Source organism: Stegodyphus dumicola, chromosome 6, assembly GCF_044657685.1.
Source record: "Stegodyphus dumicola isolate Sdum_Otavi_A_Nest chromosome 6, ASM4465768v1".
Lineage (NCBI taxonomy): Eukaryota > Metazoa > Arthropoda > Arachnida > Araneae > Eresidae > Stegodyphus > Stegodyphus dumicola.
Window position 1 is genome coordinate 158,024,577 of NC_140773.1, and position 25,139 is coordinate 158,049,715.

A 25,139-nucleotide genomic window follows, 5' to 3' on the forward strand; every position below is an offset into this window, starting at 1 on the left:
TCTTCAAATATTTAATTAAGAGAAGAATTGTCTCATATGAAAATTAATGACAAGTTTAATTAAGTTCCTTACATCACTTTATAAAAATTCATGATAAGAGGGACGCTCTCATTTGCCATTAAGACCAGTAACGAAGCCCTGAGGAATTGAACGAGAAAAAGCGTGAATATAAGTAGATATTTTCGAAAACTTAATTTAAGATTCCCTGATCTTGATTCTCATATTTTTAAATTTCTCAGCATAAAAATTTTTGTTTTACTCATTTTTCAAGCAATATCTTCGAGATAAAGTTTGGAGTTAGAATATCAAAGAAATATGCAAGGAATTCGAAGAATGTTAAAAAGGGTAATGTTTTGCCAATCGCTAATTTGTTAAGGTAACTAATTCATGCAAGTTATAAAAAAAAGTATGTTAGTGTATAATCCAAAAATTAAGTAATAAAGTGAAAAATGGATAAAAAGAAAAATGACTATGTCTATTTCATTCAGACTTTCACATATCATTGGATAGTGACAAAATGCGCTAGCATAAAGAAGTGAAAGGAAATGATCAACAAACAATCAAATAACAGAAATAATTTAATATGATAATAGAGACAACATAAGTAGAAGATTTTGGGGGCAAAAACGTTCATTGGTAGAAGTCTGATAATATGAAATCTCATGATATCTTCTGGTAACACATGCCCGGCAGCGTCCATTTATGCCACAAATACGACGTTCAGGATGAAGATGTTAGAACATTTTGTTGCGGCCATAAGTCGTGATGCCATTTTTTAAGGATGGTAATGAGCAACGATAGCAGGGATCGCGCTATCAACCAATACTTATTAGAAAAACTGCTTCGAATGAAGTACCTTTCAATAGCACTCAATGTAAATCCGTTGAACATGTATGGGACATGCTTAGAATTATTTGCTTTTCCTCGTTGACTCTTTCTGGAATATTTATGAGCTAAGAATATGTTTTAATGTATGAATGGGTAGATACCTAACCTACCGCGACATCTAAGGTGATTTTATATTGATGTTTAATTGTTAATGAAAGTGATGTATTTAAAAAGCGAGATATTCCGTTGAACTGCCTTATAATGTTTATACGAATTAATGTATTACTTGATAAAACTGCTTCCAATCGGGAAATGAGAGCGAGCTAATGAGATAGGATTTGAATCACCTTAAAGCTACGGGAACATTTAAAATCTACTGGTACTGATGGTTTGCAAGGAATTATCTTATTTTCTTGCGTCCTCTCTTAACGTAAATTGGAAAGTCTACCTAGCAAGCGAAAGATCTGGGGTTGCAATCTCAGCGAAGGCATAGTTGATATTTCATGTTTTCCGATTCTGAGAAACCTCATTGTCTATGCAGTGGTACTTAAACTAACAATGTGGAGGGAGTTCGTGCTTCTTCAAATGAATATAAGGAATTAATATGTTTCCCATTACGTGCTGCTGTGGTCTAAGTGGTTAGTACGTTCAGCAAGCAAGTAGAAACCCCGTGGTTCGCATCCTGATTAGGGCATATCTGATTTCTTAGCTTTCCCGTTTCCGAAAAACGTGATAGTGTTTTACCTTGAGTATTTGAGGTAAGGAAAGAGAAGTATGATTGTATTGTATTCCACAGATATTCTCTAACAGAACTAGAACGAAAACTGACAAAATCGTTCTATTGCTTTAGTTACCAATGGTAGCAGTAAAATTTCCCAGTAAATGAAATGTTGAAACATAATCAATAACAACAACATACCAATTACTATTCATGAAGCCTATTTGCATAGTATTGTCAAGATTTTGGACAAGCACATGTCAATTACAAGCCTATTGACCCTTAGAAAGTTCTCCGTGAAAGCATCTATTCCTTCAAACTATAGCACCTACTTAGAGTATGAGAGTGCCTGGGCTCATAATTTTGCAGCTAGCTCTATAGATTAAGTATTAGGTGCTAATAACTTTTCTTATAAGATTTATCGTGATGGAAGTCAATTTCAAGGTTCATGCAGTCAAGAACACAATAAAATTCAACTTAAATTTTAAATTCGCTACTTGAGAATCGTAACTGAGAAGTACAGGAATACTTGACTAAACATTGGTTTCATGATAAAAATTCACAACTGAATTTTATTCTAGGAGGAACCACAGTTCTTTCTAATTTTAACGTGCTAAGCTTTCAGCTGTAATCAATCTCAATCGTTTTGAATAAGACTTCTTCGGAATCAGCTACTTCGGCTAGGATTAAACAGCAATATTCTCTAGTAGCTATTTACTCACGGCTCGATCAGCTAGCTCGTTCAGCCACATCTAGGCACAGACTCGGGCTGAGTCTGACGTTCTTCAGACAGTATACAGTAGACAGAATCTATGATTTCAATTAACCTACTTATACTCCAAAAGCTCGTGTCAAAAATCTACATAAATCGAATGCGATCTACATAAGCGAATCGAAGGGCATGATTATAATTCACTAAAAACTGTATTAAAAAGGCCTAAGAGGTTTTGAAATTTGGAATTAAAGTAACTTTAATGTTATGGAAATTATTAAAAGCAAATGGTGTTTCTAAAACCCAATAATAAACTTGCTCCTTCAGTGCAACATGGTGGAGGTCAACATATGGTCCTGGGCTGTGCTCGTGTCGTTTAAATTCTACATTTGATTGATGGCAAAGTTGATAATTGATATATTTGAATACTTAAAACCAAAGTTTGAAATATAGCACACAAATGGGCATATTTTCTACTTAAACTTTATCAAGACAATGATCTGAAGCATCATGCTCGTATTTGCAACCTGAGGTCTTTATATATCTATCCCCTTGTAAATAAAATGCTTCAATCCTATTAAATATATTTGGACTCATTTTAAAGATAAAATTAATAAAAACAGAATAGCCAACAGAAATGCACTTGGAGGAAAATCTACACCAAAATAGGAAGGGGGAAAAAAAAAAAAAAAAAAAAAAAAAACAAGTAAATCTCAATCAAAATGTTAATGAAATTCGTGCCTAGAAGACTGAGTGAATTCGTGAAAAAGAAAAGGTGACCCAACCCATTATTAGAGCACTTTTTTAGAGTTTTTATTTAATATATTTGCGCCGCAATATTTTTTTTCTTTTGTACACAGAAAATGTAAAGTTTAGTATTTATTTAACTTTACTTTTAATTAAAGTTTCTTGATTTCGTTAAGCTCTGAAATATGGCATGAAATAAAAGTATTTCGCTTAAATAAATATTTAATTATTCTTTCATAAAATGTCTAAAAGCTTGTTTTGCCCCAATACTTTTTTGATTCACGAAAGTCTTCACGTTCTTTGCCTGAGCCAAATAACCCACCAACTTAACGGATTGCAAAAAATATTTTATAACTGGATGCTGCTAAATGTGAATGTCATTAAGACCATAAAACTTTAGAGACTAAAGCGATAGTTTATCTATATACATTTATATGAACGCTTAGTTTCTTAAACTGAAGATTCGTAAAAACGTGACTCCAGTTTATTTCGTTTTCGAATAGCCTGTTACGACTGCGCCATGTCTTGAGGATCGATTCTTCTGGGGAAAGTACATTCAGTGAATGGACCTGGACTTTTATCTTTGTAACCTTTGACCTTTCTACCCATCTGTCCTATGATAGTCGATAAACAGTTAGCTAGATAAGATGATAGCTTGTTTTATCCTGTCTCAAGATCGGACTCCATTTATCGGATTCCGATACTGATAGCACTTGTACAAATTCTCATTGTATTCAAACATAACAGTTACATGGCTTGATTTTAATTTGATATGTAAGGTCGCAGCTATAGCCCCCATTGACGTGAAATGTTTCATCGATTTTGCTGGCGCCATCCTTATTATAATTAGGTCATAGATGAAAGAGTAGATCAAAGTCCCATTCCCCTTCTCTTGAATAAATATAGCATGATTGAAAGATTTCACAAGATAATATATATAACCAACAATATGATTGCGGGAAGTGGACATTCAAGAAATTGCTTATAAGCTTATGAATACTTGTTAAAACTATATATCAAAATATAAAATATTTAAATATTATAAAGGATTTAGAACTTATTATTAAGAAGTTAGAAAAGAAATGAAAGTATGGGATATCAGCATAAGGTATTTTCACAAAAACATTGCTTTAATTTTCATTCATTATTAATTTTTAAAATATACTGGAGATTAAATGTAAGCTATCATCAAACGGAAACTAATTAAGGCTTCGCTTACTTACAAATGTATGGTAAAGCCCTTGTTTAACTTGGTCGCTTTCAGGTTTATCACCGTAATTAGCCATGAAGTCCAAAGGAGAATTTCGATAAGCTTTCTTTATTATATTATTACTAGCGGAAGTATCCGATGCCAGTTAAGTTAGATTGAGAGTAATGTATCTAATAACACAGAGAACAATACCGCTCTAATCCTTCCCTAATAATGATGAAAATGCTACGATTCACAGTCATACATTTTTCAGTCTAATGCTCGATTTGAAAGCCAGAAGTGGCAACACTTCTCGAAATAAAGCATATTTTTATCTCCAGCGTGCGAGATTGTTGCTACTCGGAAAAATGAGGGCGAAAATTAGTGTTTTCAGAGTTTTTAATTAATATCTCCGATTTTAGCTTTATTTATTTATTTATTTTGAAAAAAAAATACTGATGTCGTCCTTTCCCAAAACCCAGAAAAGAATTGTAGAAAGTTTGGTGTCAATAGCTATAGTGACTAAGTTATCGCAAACAAACACACACATAAACACACAGTAATTCTTCTTTATATATATAGATACCAATAAATCTTGTTGATTGGATCGGCCACACTAGTATTCTCGCAGATTTTTCTACATAGTACAGCTTTAACATAGTTCATTTCTCTTAGAGGTTCTCCCACGCAGTCATCATTCTCCTCAGACTGACTATTTTGATTGGTTAATCAATTTATAAGGTATTTTCTTCCTCCTTTGCGCATGCCTTCGTGAGGTAACGTAGCACACTCAGCACGTACTCGAGAGGTCCAGTTCAAGTTCCGGCGAAGACATTGTACATTCATCACGTCTCCCGTATTAAAAAATACTTAATGACTCTACAGTGGCGCCCAAACTAAAAGGTGGTGGATGATGATTCTTCACCACCAGGATTTGTGTTTGGGTCCGCTAATTCCCAGTCGCCCATTAAAAGGGGAAGTATATAAGGTATTTTCTCCCTTTTTTCTGCATGCCTTCGGGGTGTAACAGTAGCACAATCGGCGCGTATTCGAGAGGTTCAGGTTCGAAACTTTCTTTCTAGATATATATATATATAAAGTTTCACGTAGTTTACATCTTCTTCCGAAAAAGCCAGTTTATGAAAGAATTTTTGTGTTTCTATTTTGTACTGCATTTGGCACACTGTAAAATGAACAGTGCGAGTTATATCGTCTGCAGAATTTTAACCTTATCTCTTTGAAAAATACTGTATGATGGAAAAAGGGGAGAAAATATTCAACTTTTCAAGAAAACATTTTACAAAAGATAGTTAATGTTAAGAGATTAATGGAAGATCTGATATCAAATCATATAATGAAATATTTTATTTATTAGAAAATAAATCTCATTTGAGACGAAATCTTTACATTAAATCAGCTAGTAAATCAAATCATGTAATGAAATTATTTGATTTAGAAAGATGGGTCAAGACTGAAAAATGAAAAAGTGGTTTGAATATAAAATTGAAAATTACGAAAAGATCAGAGGTGGCCTTTTTTCTTTTCAGAGTAACCATGCCTCTTTTGAACCTGTCTTAGTAATAAGTGAAGCATTCTTAATGAGAGCAGGACATAAGATACAGACATCTCACATCCTGATTTAATCCTGAAACTACATGAAAAGAATGATGGAAAATATTTTTTGTAGTGGGGATCTAGGCTTAACATATTGCTGGCTATTTAAATTGCTACACAAGGGGCCAAAGAAAACAAGAGAGTCTTATTTATTGTATATATACAGTATAATGGGAGGAAGACATGATTAAATTTGCAGATGCTTTGAGGTACAGCCTGCAGAATTCAGTATACAAAAGTGTCACTTATGATAGCAACAATATCTATAATCTATCGATTCGAACTGATAGCATCGATTGGATGGCAGATATGGGTATTTCATTCTATGCGGTTTCAGCTCTATGCCACATGGAATGAAATACGTTCATCAATCGTAGTGACTGGTGAGTGGTTACAACATAACACGATCTTTACACAAACAACCAACGTTCAAATGCAGTTCCTTAATCAGAAATCTGCTGTGTAACCTTTCCATTCATACAAAATATAGATGGCATTATTTATAGTTGCTTTGTCCGGGTGCTGAGATATCGGAATCCCAGCATCTTTCATGCACATCTAACGTTAGTTTGCATGCTGCTTTCGTGTTGCAATTTTAATGGCCAGCAGTGTAACTATCTGTCTCATCTATTGAAACTCTTTTTTGAGCTGTTAAAACAAATAAATTGCAGAAATCTGCCCATCTTTGACATTTTCATTATTTTCTAATTGTTGCAGTAAAAAATAAATTTCAAGTTCATTTCTTGGCAGCAGATAACATAAATTTTTATTAACGCTTACTTTCATTCTGACAATTTATTCTAATATCTAAAATAGAATAACACTGTAGAAAAATATTTCCTCGAAAAATAACAAAACAAAAGGACATAAACTAAAAAATGATGAAAGAACATAGAGAAAATAACACTTGTCACAAATGGAAGATGTGGTATCAGAAAAGAGCCAGCTGAAGGGGACAGGCGAGCTGTTACTTAAATTAAAAAAAAAAAAAAAAAAAAAAAAAAAAAAAATATGCGCTTATATCTTATTAAGAAAATTTATAAAAAATCAGTATATTGAAATGAATAGTTTATATTCCGAAAATAAGGAAATGAAAAATACATCACACAGTGGACGAGAAACGCCAACTATCATTGGCATATACGTATACGCAGCGCCAACTTCTTTTACCAAATATGTGTTTGTGTGCGTCATAAGACTTGTTTCGCCGTGCAGACGCGGCAGCTGCTAGCAGAGAGTTCGTCTTGTCCAACTCTAGCTGGTTAATGTGCTAAATACCTGTTCGATTCTGTACTGCAGTTTCTGTGCCCATGCATTTTTACCTGTTTATCTCTTTACATTTTGTATCTTTTAATGAAAACAAAAATCAACTTTTTGAAACTTAAATGATGCTAGACTGTAATGTGAAGCTGTCAGATTCCAATTTATTTAATCTAACACAAAGAAACGGAAATAACATGAGCTATAAAGCTGTATTTGATAGCTTTATTGACATGTTTTATGGCATGCTTATCGTTCAGAAAGGCATGCTATATATACTCGTGTGCAAAATTAAGAGAACTTGCACATTTTTTGCGAAAAGTATTGAACCAAAGATATTAATTATGCCGATAACGAATTAAGAAAAAATTCGAACACGTAAGGTTAGATGTGTGCGTCTGCAGAGCTGTGATGGAGAAGAGGCTATGAACTTGTAAACGTTAACGTGTGAACTTTACGTTTAACCTTTTAACTGTCATGCCCGAGATAATCTCGGGCACAGCATTGGTGTTCGAAAATGTCACGCCCGAGTATTACTCGGGGTAATTTTTTTTTGAGTGCATCGTATTGTTATACCCGAATGTATATCGGGAGACGTTTATTTCGGCTTCATTTCTTTGTCAAACCCGACTGTATCTCGGAAAAAGTTAATGTGCGCTCAATTCAATAGATTACAGCACTTTACTGAAGATTTCAAAGGTTAGAGGTTATAAGTTCTTTGGTTCAAAGTGCACGGGATCTTTTTGTTGTAAAATGGTGTCCAGTTCTTTGAAACGTTATATAGATGATTTAGATTCTTCAACCGAAGATGAAGGATGTGTGTCTGATGAGCAGTATTCATGATACTTCCATGGTCAGCCTCAAAAATAAAAAAAATGAAGATATACTCAAGCCGAAGATTGTTTCTGACTACAGTCTAAATATGGGTGGTGTAGATCGCTGTGATTAAGAAATATCCTTTCATCCAACAATCCGAAAACGTCATAAAAATATTATAAAAAGATATTTTTACATTTACTAGACAAGATACTTTGGAAGTCATATTTACTCTATAAAAATGTAGTTGGGAAACGTATTACATTTTTAGAATTTCGAATCCAAGTTGTAGAAGAGCTTTTACATAAATATGATGATGCAGCTTCTGGACAAAAGAATGTTGGCAGACCACCTACAATAGATAACCCTGCCCGTCTTACTGAACGACATTTTATTTCCTATATTCCTCCTACTCCTGTGAAACATGAGCCTACAAGACAGTGCAAAGTGTGTTGTTCGAAAAAGGATAAAAATGGGGAAAAGATAAGGAAGGAAACACGATTCTGGTGTAGTGAATGTGGAGTTGGTTTGTGCTTGGAAAAGTGTTTCCAGGTGTACCACACAAGACTGAATTACTGAACTTCGAATAGGTATTCACTTTTATTTTTTTTTTCATTTATTTGTTTTTTAGAAAATAATTTGTTTCATTTTTAGAAAATAATGCTCCGCTAAAAGCGAACTTTACAACTGCCATATTGAGTAGCAGTCGCCTCAAGCAAATACGCAGTGGCTACAAAACTTTAAAAATTTTACCCATGTACTTCAAAATATCAATTTTTAACTACTTAAGTATATTTTATTTTGTACTAAACATTCGATTTTTTCAATAAAAAAATTTGACAATTTGTGTACCCAAATCATCAAAATAACTCGAAAGTTAAAGAGTTAAAAAAAGAACTGACGCCCAAATCAAGCTACGGAGTTTTATTTTTAAAAAAAAATTCAAAAAGAAAGAAAGAATTTGAAGGCCCTATGCGGGCCCTTTGAACAACATTTTGTCCCTCTCTCTTCTCTCAACGGCAGTAATCGTCTCCAAGAACAAAAGCAAGTTGAATAAGGAAACTTCTTCAAAGCTGTATATAGTGCGATATATCACCTAGAACCCATATATTTGAACTCAAATTAGGACTGCAAATGCAATTTACTCGTAGAAATCTATTTTTACCCAATAACATTAGGCTACCTCTTAGATCAGTTACAAATACTTCGTCAAATGGCAACTACCTGGTGCCTTGGAAAGTAAGAATATTTTATACCTGATTGTGGTAACACCTTTATTTTTAAGTCGCTGCGTTCTTTTGTTAAATATGATAAACGCTTTCGCTTTGCTGACTGGCAGCACATTTCTTTTAAATCACCACGTTTTCTGATTGAATTTGAAGCATCTTACGCTTTTCAGAATGGCAACACATTGATTTTTAATCTCTGGCTCTGAAACCAGAATTCATTAAATTTCCGCAAAATATGAAATAAATCGAGAACAAATTCAGAATTCAAAACCCCGGCTTCGAGGTGCACATGTTTGGGTTTAAGATTACTTACATTCCAAATTTGGCGGCTGTAGGTTCCCTTTTTTTTTGTTTTACAATGCGAGAAACATGCTTACAAATTCTTTGTTAATTAATAATAATGATAGAGGTAATAGGTAAATCATTATTGCAGTCAGTAAGTATAAATAAAGAAATATTTCTGTTGATTTCACTGCGTTTGCATGATACCTAAAGTTGCCTTTTTTCACCAGCTTTAAGTCACGTTAGCAGTTCATGCGGAAAGCTTTTCTTATAATTTGCATATGCTAATTCTGAATTGGAACACACTCCTCTGTCAGAGCGAAAACCCTTATTTGAGAAAGGGATTCTTAATTAATTCAGAAATCCTGATTTGGAGCATATATATAAGTACTTAATGTAGCTAATTTTCAAATAATCGTATCAGAGTCTACCCACTTTTATTTTTAAGCATTTAAATGTTTTTTTTTTTTATTATTTTTAAAATACACTACAGCAGTTATATGTACATAAAGTACATAAAGTAAACTACCCTTAATTAAAATAGTGCATTATTAATTATGATATATCATTCATAGATATCGTACCATCGAGATAATGCAAAAGCACAAGTTTTATGATTTACATACATGCTTGTTAATTAAATTTTATTCGCTACTACCTCTTGCCACTTCATTCAAAATCAAAGGATTTTATACAGTCTTCCCGAAACTGACATAAAAATTCACTTTATTTATATATTATTATTTAAACTTTTAGTATTAAGAATTGGCACCAGTCCTCAAATTTTACATATTCAGACTATTCTGAATACGCTGACCGACGCTTCAGTGAAGTGAAGCATTTAAAGCACTAGCTTGAAAACTTCTTAAAAGCGTTTCGTAAAGGAATATGCAGCTCATCGATATAGTCACTGGTTGCTGCTTAGCAACGGTGTAAATGTATACGTTGCTTCAATTAAAATCAGTCTGGCTAGAAAACAGTTAGTCTATTGCTACTACAGTAGATCTGGCGCTGCATGGAAATTTCCGCTATTTATCTTGATATTTACTTTAAGCTCTTCGCAAGGTCTTAGGTTCAAAATGCAAGCATTCTGCCACTTATATGTATTAAAATATATTATATTTTCTATGTAATAAAATTAAATGCGTTTCAAACAGCATATTTTGTTTTCGTAAATTAATTTGAAATATTTTTATTCATTGGTATGACTGAAAAAAATTTAAAAGAAGTCCATTTGTTTAATTTACCTTCACTTATGAAAAATGACGGCCTTTGAATTTATGCAGGTTAAACATTATTTTACAGTCAATGGCTTTGTTTACGTTAACACAAAAGCAAATTGTCATTTCGTTATCTAATATAAAAATGAAAAATAACTTTTATGCTTTTATTAAAGCTTACTGATCACATTCTAATTATTATTATTATTTGCTAAATAATAAACATCAACTATATTTAATTTTACAATTAATTGAAGAAAAAATCACCTCCCTGATGCATTTTAAATAACTGGAATTTTTAATTTATTGCGCAGGACAGCGAACCTTTTAATTAACTATCAAGACATAAATGTCGCTATTGGCACTTGAATTCAGTTTATTTTTGTCTGAAAATTGCGGAGCACACGAAGGCTATAGCAGACATTCAGAAAGTCTTCAATAAAAATATCATTCCAAAGGTATTGAAAGTATCAGCGTTTCAATACAAATATCATTTGCATGGTATTAAAAATATCAGCGTTTATTATCTTTTCTATAAAATATACGGCTGGGAAAATTGAATCTTTCTCTCACCTATGTTTTCTATTCTAAAAATCCTTTATTGTGAGGTTTTTGCATATTTTACTAATTTCTCCTCCATACAGAATTAAGTATTTCTCAGAAAATTATCCTTCGGAATTTTATAAATAGTCTTAAGTTTAATTTTAATGTTATCAAATGAACAATCTCTGAAAGGAGGACAGGTAAGATATTGCAATAAGTAGTTGTGACAAATGAAGTAAAAAGTAATTTATTTCTCTAGACCATAAAGCAACTTTGTATTGCTATGTATTTTTTAAATACCCGTTAAGAATTTAAATGATTTAAAAATACCAAGCTTCTTTTCTCTCTCTCTCTTTTTTTTTTTTTTTTTTTTAAAGTTAGAATCAGTCAGTTTTAGACTCTTTGAATGAAAGATCATTTTACTGCAGGATATGAAATGTTTACTGGTTAGTTTGAATTTACCATTAAATATTTATCCTTGACTACTAAACAGTTTAACAGTCTGCTTAACAGAATATCAATACGTGAACTGTTAATTATCATAGCGCAAAAAATTAGGATAAGAAGAAGCAAACACTCGCGAAATTTTTGAAGCCCGGGATTTGCATTAAAAATTTCGAGACGAAGATTTACATTATTTTTCGGGGAAGGGAGAATGTGTATCAGAAACAAAATAGAAAAAAAAAAAATACTTTATGTAGATTTTAATTGAAATGTACTTTTATAAGCCAGTCAGATACTCGAAACGTATTTAGTGGAATCACTTTAAATCAAGGTTTATCATTTAACTTGATTGCATTTCTATACATTATATAGTATACACAAAGTTTTTTTTTTTTCTTCTTTTTTTTAAGCCCAAAAGGAGCAATTTCCCTAGAAGGTTTGGTAATCTCGTTTCGGCATCTTACGGTGATTCACTGTAAGCGGCGAACGACTTTTTAAATTGTTGCCACCAAATATTAGAGCCCTGTATTATATTTAAAGAAATTAAATAATGGAAAATCTGTATAAATGTATTTATGTTTCTCTCATTGTGATGAAACAACGGTACCTAAAGCCATAACATTTTGAATAAGGTACGTCTCTACCCGAATATGGGCATCTGGAAGCCCGAATTTGGAGTTTGTTTTATTATCTATTTCATATTTTGTAAAGCATTTATGAGTTTTTGATTAAGAAACTCAACGATTTCAAAGCGAGCAATGGCAACACTGTACGGGAAGGAAAAAAAAATATCACCAGCGCGCGAGACTATGTATCGGAAATGCTAAAGATATGCTCTTTTAATTATTTTCTAATACTGATGTTGAATTGAATTTTATGGTTTAAGTGCGAAAAACATGATATTTAATAAATAAAGGTAACACACAAAAACTCCCTCTCGAGCGTAATATAGAATCTGAAAGTTTTCAGATTTTTTTTTCCATTTAGTATCGCGTTTTTAGGAAAGGATCTTTCCACATCGTAATGATTTACAGCAACGAAAAACAATGGAAAGCGATTTTGCATAATTTTGTGAAAATGTCTTTCATCTCTTGCTCCAGAAATTCTGTAACACTTAGAGTTAACTCAAGGATTATTTCGAAATGATTTTTTGCAGAAATTCTAAAGGAAAATAGCATAAAAATTACTGAAATGTAAGAATTTTCTAATAATTATAATATAAATTAAAAAGTAACAGGACAAAATTTGAAATTTGCGGAAGCGTCTAATTTTCGCTAAGTATCTAAAATCTAAAATTAAATTCGCTAAAATCTAAAATCAATAGAAAAAATCACGGAAGTTCGCGCTATTGTAAAACTACTACCCATGTTATTCATAATATTGCTTTCCCAGATCTGCGTGTTTGATTCTAAAGCTTTTCTTGGCGATACATTGAGTCTGAAAGCTGTGCAAAATACGTGTTACATGCCTATTTTACTATGTTACTGATAAGTGGATATGATTTAACTCAGCACATTAATCTGAAGCATTCCATGACTAAGAGTCTACATCAGACATCAGTACAGATCGTATGCTAATGAATATACTATCTAGACCAGCGGTCCCCAACCCTTAGAACTTCATGGACCACTAAATATATAATTTTATATTTGGCGGACCACTAATATGAATTTTTTAAACCTTAAATCAGACCTTAAAAACAACATATTAATACGCAAAAACAATATTAAACTTTCCAATAAATGTAATTCTAATTTTCATTTGTTCATATAATTTTCGAAACATATGGTGTTCAGCAGGATGGCTTTATGGAAATTCAGGTTACGCCCCTGATTATGAGTAACAATTAAAACACTATTAATATCTCACTGATACACATATTTCGTTCACATTGAAAAATTACGTAAAAAGTACAAAAATCTCACCTTTTTGTACAGAAAGCTTCACATTTCCATATCACTGAAAAGGAACTTCACGAAAAGCAAGAACAAACTGGCAAACGCAAAGCAATATCAATAAACTGTTATGCCGCCAATTTTTAATTATTATAAACATAATAATCATCGCATAGGAATGGTGCCATAAATCAACAACAGTTAGACAAAACAAAAACGAAAACTTCCAGGATGCAATTATAAACAAGAATGCAGACGGTTATCAAAAAATTCCATCAAGTTGCCTATTGACACGAAGAAAAACTGTGTTATTAACGACTTCAATAGCATGTGTTTGTAATTCAAAAGGAAAGAGAATTCCAGTTCGCTCTATTATTGATAACAGCAGCATATCCATGGATGCCAACTCTCACTTTCAAATGTGGCTAGATGCACCTGCAAAAGTAGCTAAAAGATCGCTAAATTCAGAAGGAATTTCGCTAAAAGTAGTTTAATTTAAAATTTTTTTTTAAAGTTTAAAATTTTTTAAAAAGTATAATCTATATTTCATAATAGGTTTTGTTACTCGTCATTTTTTAAACTAAATCTTCATAAAAATATAAATAATGTCCCAATTTTCTGTGGACCATCAAAAAGTTTTCAGGGACCACCAGTGGTCCGTAGACCACCGGTTTGCGACCGCTGATCTAGACTGTGTATAAAACTGTGATAAAAAACTGTTCCCAATAAATCGGAAAGAGAACAGACGTTTCCAGGTAAGCGTAAAGAAATGACCAAAATATTTCGGTAATACGATGCAAAGTCTTGAAGAAATTACACTAAATATTTTGGCGTAGATAAATCGATTGTAGATCACTGTGCAAGGCAAGGAAAAGCAAAAATTATTTCTTATTACTGTGGTGAATACCGAATTTAAAATAACAATTTATTATTTTTTCCATGAATAAATGTTTTGTAGGGAAGGAATTATTTTTATCTATTAGAAAAGGAACATGAAAGAATATGATATTCTTCACTTTCTTGGTTTCGTATAAATCATCTGAATGTTTTAACAGAATTAATCAATAATCAAGCGCTATTTTAAATTTGACATTTGTCTCAAACGCTTTGTATAGACGAAAAATGAAATGTTAGTTAATGCTTAGGTGAAAAAGTTTGAAAAATGAATGAATGAATGAAATGAAAAAATTAATGCTTAGGGAAAGAAACTGTAATGAAGATTTGTCATATAGGGAGGTTCAAATTCAAATGATAGGGGGAAAAAAAACTACATTTTAGCGCATTTATATTGACATTGTGTGAGGAAAATATATATGTGTCATAACAGCTAACCGTCTGCAAACAGTGCTGATTAATTACTTTAAACTTCAATGCTTTTGTAAACAATAAATCACTAATGTAATTTATTCATTCGTTTTCTATTTCCTTTAATACTAAAAGAACAAGAATATGAAAATAGTGAAAAATTCGATGTTTAAGTCGTACATTTCTGATGGTAAACATAAAAAGAAAGTGCTTATAGCTGAAAGGCCTTTTTCAGTCCATTTCTATTTCACATACATATTGGTTCTCTCCCCCCTTTTTTTCTTAAATCATTGGAAAGTATCCACTGTAGGTATAATACAAGTATTATTTTAACACTATTAAGAAAGGGAATCACTTTAGATACGTATGACTTTCTAAGGCCATTACTAGAATAATATTTACCGCTTCGAAATTTTTTAAACAATAACAGATGTTTGACTACTTGCAGTTATCATTAAATTTGCTAATAATATAACCCATTCTTATTCATACCGCTTCGAAATTTTTTACAAAATAACAGCTGTTTGACAATTTGCTGTTATTATTAAGCTTATTACTTAAAAATTTTTCCCTTTTCTTTAGCGTTTATATTTTTACGCACTCCACATAGCTGCATCATTGTATTTATCTTTTTGTTTTCTTTTTTTTTTTTTTTTTTTCCTTTTTTTGTGCTGGGTTTGCGAAGAAGTGAATGATTATGGAGAAACATAATTGTAATAATATAAGTGTTTTATAATATAATAAAGCAAATAAATAATATTGTGGAGCTTCATTTAATTTATACTAAAAGTTAATTTTTTTTTTTTTTTTTTTTGAAGCAATCTTTCCTATTATTCTCGTTTTTCAACCCACGCGTTTTTGCCAGAATGTTAATGAGTCAAGGAGCGTGTGTTCAAAATAAGTTAGAAAGAAGTTAGTGTCTAAGGGAAGGTTTTTAGAAGGTGAATTCAGAAAGAGAGGAGAGCGTGTTCGGCCGCCTGAAGGCCACGTTGCTATCTTTGATTTACTAGCAATTAGATTTCTGTGGGGTTGAATGCTTCTAGCCAGTCAGCTTGTGGGTTCTTTACACCCTTCTCTGGACTTTGTCGTACTTTAGAATAATTCCTTACACAGTCGTCTAGCATTTCGTTAGATTATGCTTTTACGAGATGCTATAATATATTTAAATTTAGTGAAGTCTCCCTAAGATGACTATTAACCATTCTAGACTGATTTTCAGATCTTCTGTGGAAGTGATCGTTTCCAAAAGATTAGGTCAAAAATTACATTTTTGATCATTTTCAAAATGTGACCATTTTTAGGATATTTCTTAGGACGGAAACAACGGAACTGAAGCAACGGAAACTGGCATCAATTACAGGTTTTATTTATATATCCCATAATTTTACACATAAATTAATTCTCAGTGATTTTTATGATTTTTTTACAAATATAGGTAAATTAATCTAAATATCATTTATATATTTTATTCATTATTTTTTCCCAAAAAATTAAAGTAAAAATCATTAAAGATTTCATTGATTGATCGCGCACTACTAAAGCGAATTTTTAAATGGGACTTAAAATACTCCTTATCATTTTTAAGTCTCTTTGTTGCGTTACAAAATAGGAATAAAAGTTAGGAGTCAAACTTTTAAAACTACTTAAAAAGAAGTCTAGAGTAGCATTGATTGTGCTCATATGAAATTAATTATCTAAAGTTAAATAATTATATAAAGTCAATGTCAGTTTTGTCTATTTACAATAAAATATCAGTAGTTGATACAATAAGCTGTAGATGGCGCCACAATTACTTTGTGAAATTTTCTTTTCGATTTCGTTCCTTTTATTTTTCTTTCGCAAAGAGTAAAATCTCTTACCGCCCTTTTCACACTTTTTAATCGCAGTGCAAAGCCGCATATGTACAAACTGATGTCTGATTTAAATTTTTGAGACAATTTTTTTTTTATTCATTTCTAAACTTTTAATTTTGTCTTGAAACCTAAGTTTATTTTGCTTAAATGGAACACCGGAGAAAAGCAACATTAAATCAGCGAATTAGAAAACTAATTTCTGACTTTTTTAGAACTATTTTTTTTTCGCAACTTAATTTTTTAGTGGTAAGTACATACTTCACAATTTCCTTCCTGCATCTTTTCAATCAATGATGCTGACAGTATTCTAGCAGAAGAATTTTAAAACTGGAAACTAACGACGTCTGAACTAAAGCATGATTACATTTAACAAAACCTATCTGACCGCGTACGAGAATTTGTGGTTTTCCTCACGTGTAACGTGAATATATGCCAGTTTCCTTTAGAATGTCCTTCACGAAAGTATTCCTTACCTTAAGCAGATAGCTCTAGCATGTTTTGCATAATCCAAAACACCCAGAATCCTCCATAATAGATAACAAGTAGCCAGAGCCGACGCTATGGTGTTCGGCGCCCACCTGCTAATTTAAAACAGAACGCCATTCAGTATCAACTTAATTTTTTCCACTTCTTTCATTGATAGAAGAGAATCTAAAAGAAGAAATAATACAATAAAGTAATGTTTTAAACAGTAAAAACTATTTTAAGAAAAGGTAATTAATTAAAAATTTCTCAAAAAAAAAAAAAAAAAAAAAAACTTAATTAGTTAAAGCAGTTTTTCCAATGTATGGTTCGCGGATCACAATCGATCCTCGAAGCCTGCCTTTGTGTTTCTACTTGATTTCCAAGAAATAAAATAGAATTAAAATTAACTGCCTATACTACACCACAGTTTAAAATCTCAGAGTTGGAAATTACACATGGCAGTCGTATATCACTTTTTCACTGAATTTTTATGAAATTTATTACCAGTTGCTCTATTTACGGACTTCTCACTATAGTATTAACAACAAAAGATGGATTTAAAGCAATACGGTGATTCTTACCAGAATACACACACACAAACACAGAACAGCTATGCTTTCATCTTATTAAAATGGGCAAGTTCATCCATCTGATTAATGTTATGTGATTAATGACCAACATTCATTTAATTTTTAGGTAATCAGATCATCCAAACTCTAATAACCCTGAATTACTAAAAACAAATATGAATATTCTTGGATTAACTTAATTACTTCATACGAATATAAAATTAAAACAATTTTAATTAACTGCATTCGAAAAATATACGCATAAAGGTCCTATTTAGTTTTACTAATAATTATTCTAATTGAGCCTTTCCTGAATTCTCTTATTTCCCATCGTATTTCCTCCCCAGAGAGAACAAGAGTATGTTTAAACTGTTGGAACGAAAAGGTTAGAGCATGATTTCGCTAGTGAAAGCGCACGTTTGCTAGTTTGTTCTCCGCCCGTTAATCTTAGTAGCGGCTAAGCATTCGGGCCGTTTAGCTAGTATATTGGCAGTGTAGATTTTTTTTAAGTCAACCTGTTAGTTTAAATTGAATTGTATAGTCTAGCATTACATCTTTAAATTTATGTTAAATTAGCTTTTAAGCTCTCACCGTAAGTAGTCTGTGCTGTTTTGTACGTAAGTCCATGCCTTCTCTTAAACAGTTTCCAATCAATAAAAGAGTGTTTTTATGCCCTTTCTCTGGTTGTGTTCATCTTCAACCTGTGCGAGAAGTCGCAAGGCAAACATTTAAGTGATCTAGTTACCATTCCCTGATAGAGAAACGTACAAGATCTTAGAACACCTGAATTAAATTTTTTCTACGTTTTACAGTGAATGGACTTAGAAATTATTTCTTTTATCTCTCATTCGGAACATCATTTCAATTGCTAATTGTAATTAATTGTCTTTCTTGTGACATGCTGGTATGTAAATAAATCTTAATTAACTAATTTGTTTGGAAATTAATCTCTCATAGCTTACAACATCAACAGGTAGTACATCAATTACAGAATGTTAAAAGTATTCAGAATTTTAAATACATTTTTGTAAAAATTTGTGAATGCATATGTTTCTTCTTTGAATTTAACACGTCCATATCTTATTTGTCAGGATCCTTCAACAGAATTTTCCAATAATTTTCTATCAGATATTTTTATCTTTCCAGTAAATACTGTAGAAAACTTTAAAATATCACCATGCGCTTTTAGTAGCACAAGACGCTCATTCAATATTATTAACTAGTATCTAAACTGTGTTAGTGTTTGCAGAGATTCGTCTTGATGTTCATGCTGAAATTAACACGTCGTTTGTCTTTATCGATTAATAACCGCAGATTTAAATTATAATTCAGTATATCTCACTAAGTGTTTTGGAAACATCAGCCACGTTGCTGTCATTAGAGCCTAATCTCTATCGTAAATGTTTGTATTCCTTCAAGGCATCTAAAGCAAGTTTATTATCCATTACTTTTTGCTCAAATTGTTTGTTGATATCATTTGTTCTGTTGAGTCAAATCATCAGAAAGTAAAGAAATTCAAAATCATTTTAACATGTAAAGTTTGGGCTTCACGTTACTTTTCTCTATTAAAAGTGTCTCCGTTTATAATTTCTTAAAGGACATCGGGAAATTATCCCAGTTGATATCATAGAGATCGAACTGCTTCACTTTTGTTCCCCACAGGGTGTCTGACGACTGCTTCAATATTAAATTGACTATATTTCATAAAAATTCCCAATCGCTTTGTGGAACAAGTTGAGAAATTATGTTTTCCTTTCATAATTGAAAAATACAACTTAAAAAATTTTCTTTAATTTTGTGGTTTCACTGATAGCTTAACTGAATATTCAAGACGCACACGAAGCATAAAATGCTGTAGGATTTGCTTTTAAAAGCAAACTTTGGAATCCATATCTTTTCCCTTTCATGATTGCTCTGACCCCTCCTATGTTAAATTTTTATAAACATTCAATCGGCCTTTCATGAAGACAACGATCTGTAAAATCATCTTAAAATAAAATAAAATAAAATTTTATATTACTCCCAAAGGGGAATTTTTTTTTAACGTTTTGTGTGTTACCTTTATTTATTAAATATCATGTTCTTCGCACTTAAACCATAAAATACAATTCAGCAGCAATATCACAAAATAATTTAAACAGAGCATATCTTTACTCGCGCGCTGGAGGTAATTTTTTTTTTTTTTTTTTTTTTTTTTTTTTTTTTTTTTTTCCCGTACAGTGTTGCCCTTGGTAGCTTTGAAATCGTTGAGTTGCTTAATATGAAACTCATAAATGCTTTACAAAATATGAAATAGATAATAAAACAAATGCGGGCTTTCAGATGCCCATATTGAGGTGGAGATGTAGGTTACTCAAAATTTGATGGCTCAAGGTACCGTTGTTTTATCACAATGCGAGAAAAATACGTAATGCCAATTCTTCATTATTTAATTTCCTTAAATATAATACAGGCGATAATATTTAATGGCAACAATTTGAAAAGTGAAACTCCCGAAATTGCTAAGACGAATAATAGTTAATAGCCCATCCGGACTAACGTCCTTTGGGCTTAAAAAAAAAAAAAAAAAAAAAAAAAAAAAAAAAAAAAAAATTCTATTAATTCCATTATTGCTGCAAACGACGAAGTCTGTAATTGTTTTTTTTTTTTTTTTTTTCTTTTCTTTTTTCTATCTTATTTCCACGTGACGTGCAATCTAAGATTATTGAATAATATTTAACTTATCTAATAGATGTCACAAATTTTTACTTTACTGCTAAGTTTAAAATACTAGTATGAAATTTGGTTAACTTTGCTATAATAAAGAAAACAGTATTTTTTGTTGTACTGCTGTTTCTTCATATATTTCTATAGCTGGGCAAAATATAAGTCAAACTTATAAGTTTGCCCAGCCATAGAAATAACTAGAACTGCTTGCTAAGTCAAACATAGCAAGCAGTTCTAGTAATTTAAAGAAATTTCCATCATTTCCTTAATACTGGTGACTTTCTAAGAACTAAATGTAGATCCCTTACGAAATTTTACCACTTCTCAGCAAAACATTAATTGGACCAATGTTTCTTTTCCAATTTGTATAGCGGTTATGTGTGAGGTTCATCAGTAGTGTAATATTTCAGACTTTTCTTTTAATTCGTTGAATTTTTAAAACTGAAAGATTTCATTAATATTTTACAAATGTAACAAACTAATCTCGTGTCTTTGTAAACATTTTTCAGTCATTATGTGCTATTATAAGAGTATTACTTTTCATTCCGAACAGATATCATTTTTAATATAACTTTTCGTAATTAACATCAAAATTTGTCCATTTTGTCGTGTTTTCTATATCCGCAATCACTAATGATTCAAAATCATATAATAGTTCCTCAGGATCTGAATATTATGAATGAATCTGATTGGTAGAAAACTGTCACTTAATATCGTTATGGAGCAGGATTCAGGCATCTTAGACATTAGATTCTTTGAAGTTAGAGATGTGAAAAATGTTAAAAATTATTAGCAGAATTGTTAATAAAAATTATTCCTAATTATAAATTTATGTCATTTTATGACATGAAGAAATAGGAATTCGTGTAAATAAAAATAGTGGTTTTAGTTAGACTGATTTAGTGGTTTTAGTTCAAATGGATTTCTTCATTTGCATTAAGTTTGTATCAGAGTCATATTTTGCTCTATGTTTATATCAGATCATGGATTTTTTTCGATGTATAAAACATGATAAGATTTCTGAAACTAAATGCTTTAGGTCGATTTACATAATACCTGGAGTTACGAATATTTGATACAAAATGATGATATGTGTATTAATTAATTTATTATTAAATGAAATGTTATTTAATGATTTCATAAAAATAAAACTATAAAAATATTATGTTGCTTAACCCTTTGCATCTCGTTTTGTTTTAAAGCAAACTTCTTTTATGAAAAATGTTTTCAACATTCTTAACTTTGTTAAATAGGACAATTGCTGAATTACTAAAAATTGCGTTTACAAGTTAGTAGTGCTATTCCTCAAATGGCAATAAAATACCTTAATACTGTAAAAGCCTAAGAGCTCAGTTTAGAGAACTTAGACGTATGAAATTCATTATTAGCTAAAAACATACTATAAAAAATGACTTTCAAAAGTGATCATAAAAATTGTGATGACGTCTAAATAATTGTAAGAAATTTAATCGAGAGTAATTAATCTCTAATATTTAATAAAATTGCAAAAATTTTTGTTGTAATTATTATAATAAGATAAATAATCGAATAATTCTAAAACCGGGAATGTTTTAAATGAACATGCAAAATGTTAAAAATAAACTTCTAACTAATGCATAGAATTAATACACTTAGTTTCTAACTGTTCAAAACGAGAAGCAGTAAAGACAGTTCTTTCATTCATAAAAATTTTAAATATGTATTTCCATTAACCGATGTGTGCATATAAATGCTATGCCATTCTTGTGATAATGTTGTTTGCTTTTTATTCTGTGAAGAATAGTGGAATCTGAATAATAATAGATGGTGAATGTCTGATGTGATGAATATGAATGAGATAATCACAAGAGTAGATCAAATTGCTATTTTTAATATGTTTTGAAAAAATACTGATGCATAAAAAATATATTAAGACTGTTCTGTTCAAAGTATTATTTTTTACATTTCATGCTCCCTTTTTTCATTATCTGTTCAATCATAATAGTTTCAAACTTTTTCTTTGTATGCTTGATTTTTAATGCTGCCGATTTTTTAAGTTGATTGTTATTTTAGAAAATTACATTAAGTGAAATATACAAGCTGAACAGTGGTCTTCAGTTAAAAACATTAATAATAAAAAATAAGACGCTAAACTATAGGAAACTTGATACTCTAACTATGACACAAACTTTGTGCCCTCAACCTTCATAGTTTCTGAGAAAGGAGGTAACGTTAAAATGATAAATAAGCGTACGTAATTTTTAATTTGCGTATCAACGATAAAAAGAACAGAAGTAACAGTCTATTAAGAATTCATTATGTTTTAATATAATTGTTAACGTTTTATTTTTTTTTTTTTTTTTTTTTTTTTTTTTTTTAGCGATGCATTGGCTGCTAGCATGAAAAATGAATCTGCTTAGTGTTCCGTCACACTTCTACAAAGTTCTAATGTTCAAACAGACGCTGAGAAGAGCTTTGCTAAGGATCACTCTAATATTCATAGCAGACATTTGTTAAAATGCTTTTCTTGCACGATTTAGTAAATATTACGAAAACTGAAAACAAGGTTGGGGAAATGAATGAAATGAACATTGAATTAATTCTTAGTTGAAACCATTATCTTTACTCATTTGCTGATTAATGTTTACGAATTATTTCGACCTTGGCCTTTGTCTGAAATTTTGATTGATTTGTTTTAAACGCATGCATTTTCTATGTTACTGTATTAAAATTTCCACCTATTATATTTGGAATCTTTTACTCTTTAGATAGCACCAGATACCTTCCATGAAATCAAAAGCAAGAGAAGACCATAGATAACATTTTGCCAATGACTGCAACGAAGGAAGGCACCCATACGACAATTACCGCATCGCCGGAACTAAACAATAGTCACCATGTCGAAGAAGAGGAAGAAGAAATGGATATCTTGATGCCAGAACCACCTGATGGCGGATGGGGCTGGGTCGTTGTTTTCTGTTCCTTCATGATCCACGTCATCGCCGACGGTGTGACATATACATTCGGTATATTCTACATGGAGTTACTGAGACATTTTGGAGAAAGTAAAGGTGCAACTTCTTGGGTGGCATCCATCATGGTTGGAACAACATTTTGTGTGGGTGAGTAATGTGAAAAGAGCAATTTGTGTCACCGAGCAACCTTATAATTTTTCTGTATATAGTGCAAATAAGTTTATCTATCAAGTTATATAAAGTGTGACAACGTCTCTGCTGTGATTATTACCGTCTTTGCGCAGTTTAGTAACAGCTTCATCTGTTTCTTCTTCTAAAAAGCATTTTTGAGATTAGAACACTATTTTACAACAAATAATAACACTGAGGTTGAAATCAAAGTCTATAATTGTGTCATTAATAATTGAGCAATACTTCAGAGCATTGTTTTTATTACTAAGACTACACTCTTTCGCTACAATAATAAAATTTTAATAATTCGAAATTTTAGAAAAGTTTGCATTGAATGCCTCGGTTCATTAAATATATTAAAAATCCGTAATAACGTTTTCTTCGGTGAATTAAACCTTTTTCGAAGGACGCTAAAATTTGTGCATTTCTTTATCGATTTTAGCCAAAATATAACATGTGATTTCCATTGGTAAAAAAGTCGAGATACTAAAATTGAAAAGTTTTGGATTATGCTTAGTACAGTGTTTCGTTGAAAACGATTTTGGGTTTCAAATAAAGTACAAGTTTTAGTTATCCATTAAAAATTGTTATGGGCTTCATGCAAAGTATCGCTTTCGGTCGTCCAATTTTACCCAAAATCTAATGACCTCTTTATATGAATGTCGAAAGCTTAAATATGAAAAAAAAATGAAAATTTTGAAGTTCTGTATAAGAGTTATCGCGAATGAAAAAAATCATCACATATATACAAACTCACAGATAAACAAACATTATTGTAAAAAGAAAAAAAAAAAGTCTTATGGAGACCCTAATTTGTGTTTATTCCCCAAAAACTCACAATTCAAAGAGTTTTTAGACCGAAAACTTTACCTCCCTTACCTATTTAATTCAAATCGGGGAAAAAAAAAAAAAAAAAAAAAAAAAAAAAAAAAAAAAAAACTTCCCAGATATATGAACCGATAGCTTTCGATTAGTTAAGCGGATACGCTCCGCTCAACTAATCGAAAAGAAGTTTCAGATATTGTTATTCGAACCTAAAACGATAGAGCCCTCACGGTTACGGTTACAGTAAAAACCATTCGAAAGTTTCCAATGGCAACACCCACTTCTTTCTTGCATAAAAATTGAAAAACCATAAATGGCATTGGAATGTTACACGTATGACGGAAATTGCCATCGTAAAACATCTGGAAAGAAGAGCATTGTGAAGGGCCAACGACAACGCAAGAGAGGAGAGGGGGGGATTTATTGGAATTACAAGTTTTCAAAGTGCCCATCTTCGCAGACGATGACGCATTGTATGCGGAAGATTGTTGAGAGCAATGACGAACATAACATCGCAGGAGGAAGCGGTATCACTTGACGTTTTATGGCATCTTTATCGTGGATTTGACGTGTGCACCTAAATGGCGTTGACTTGAACGATTTCAGATAACCCCAGAACCAGAAATCCATCAGAGTGATGTCGGGAGATCGCGGTGGCCACAAAACTGCAAAGTTACGGAAGATGAACTCTATCTGCAAAGGGCTGTTGCAGTACTTGCCGAACACATGTTGGCGACGTGTGAAGAAGCACCAGTTTACATCCATGTAACATCATTAACGACTTTCCTCTGCTG

The 25,139-nt window shown here is 31.5% G+C and overlaps 1 protein-coding gene across 6 annotated transcripts in view; it reads left to right on the forward strand.

The window, feature by feature from the left end:
• The window catches only part of LOC118189284 (monocarboxylate transporter 12-B-like), a 156,508-nt gene that overhangs the window by 104,189 nt on the left and 27,180 nt on the right, over positions 1-25,139 (forward strand). For 5 of the 6 annotated variants that reach the window (XM_085819102.1, XM_035359863.2, XM_085819104.1 and 2 more), the window contains one exon: positions 23,143-23,496. In XM_085819102.1, coding sequence (XP_085675228.1) covers positions 23,205-23,496 — 292 coding nt within the window. In that variant the 5' untranslated portion in view covers positions 23,143-23,204. Of the gene's footprint in view, positions 1-16,758; positions 16,902-23,142; positions 23,497-25,139 lie in introns of those variants that run through there. The other variant, XM_085819106.1, reaches the window with a different exon arrangement.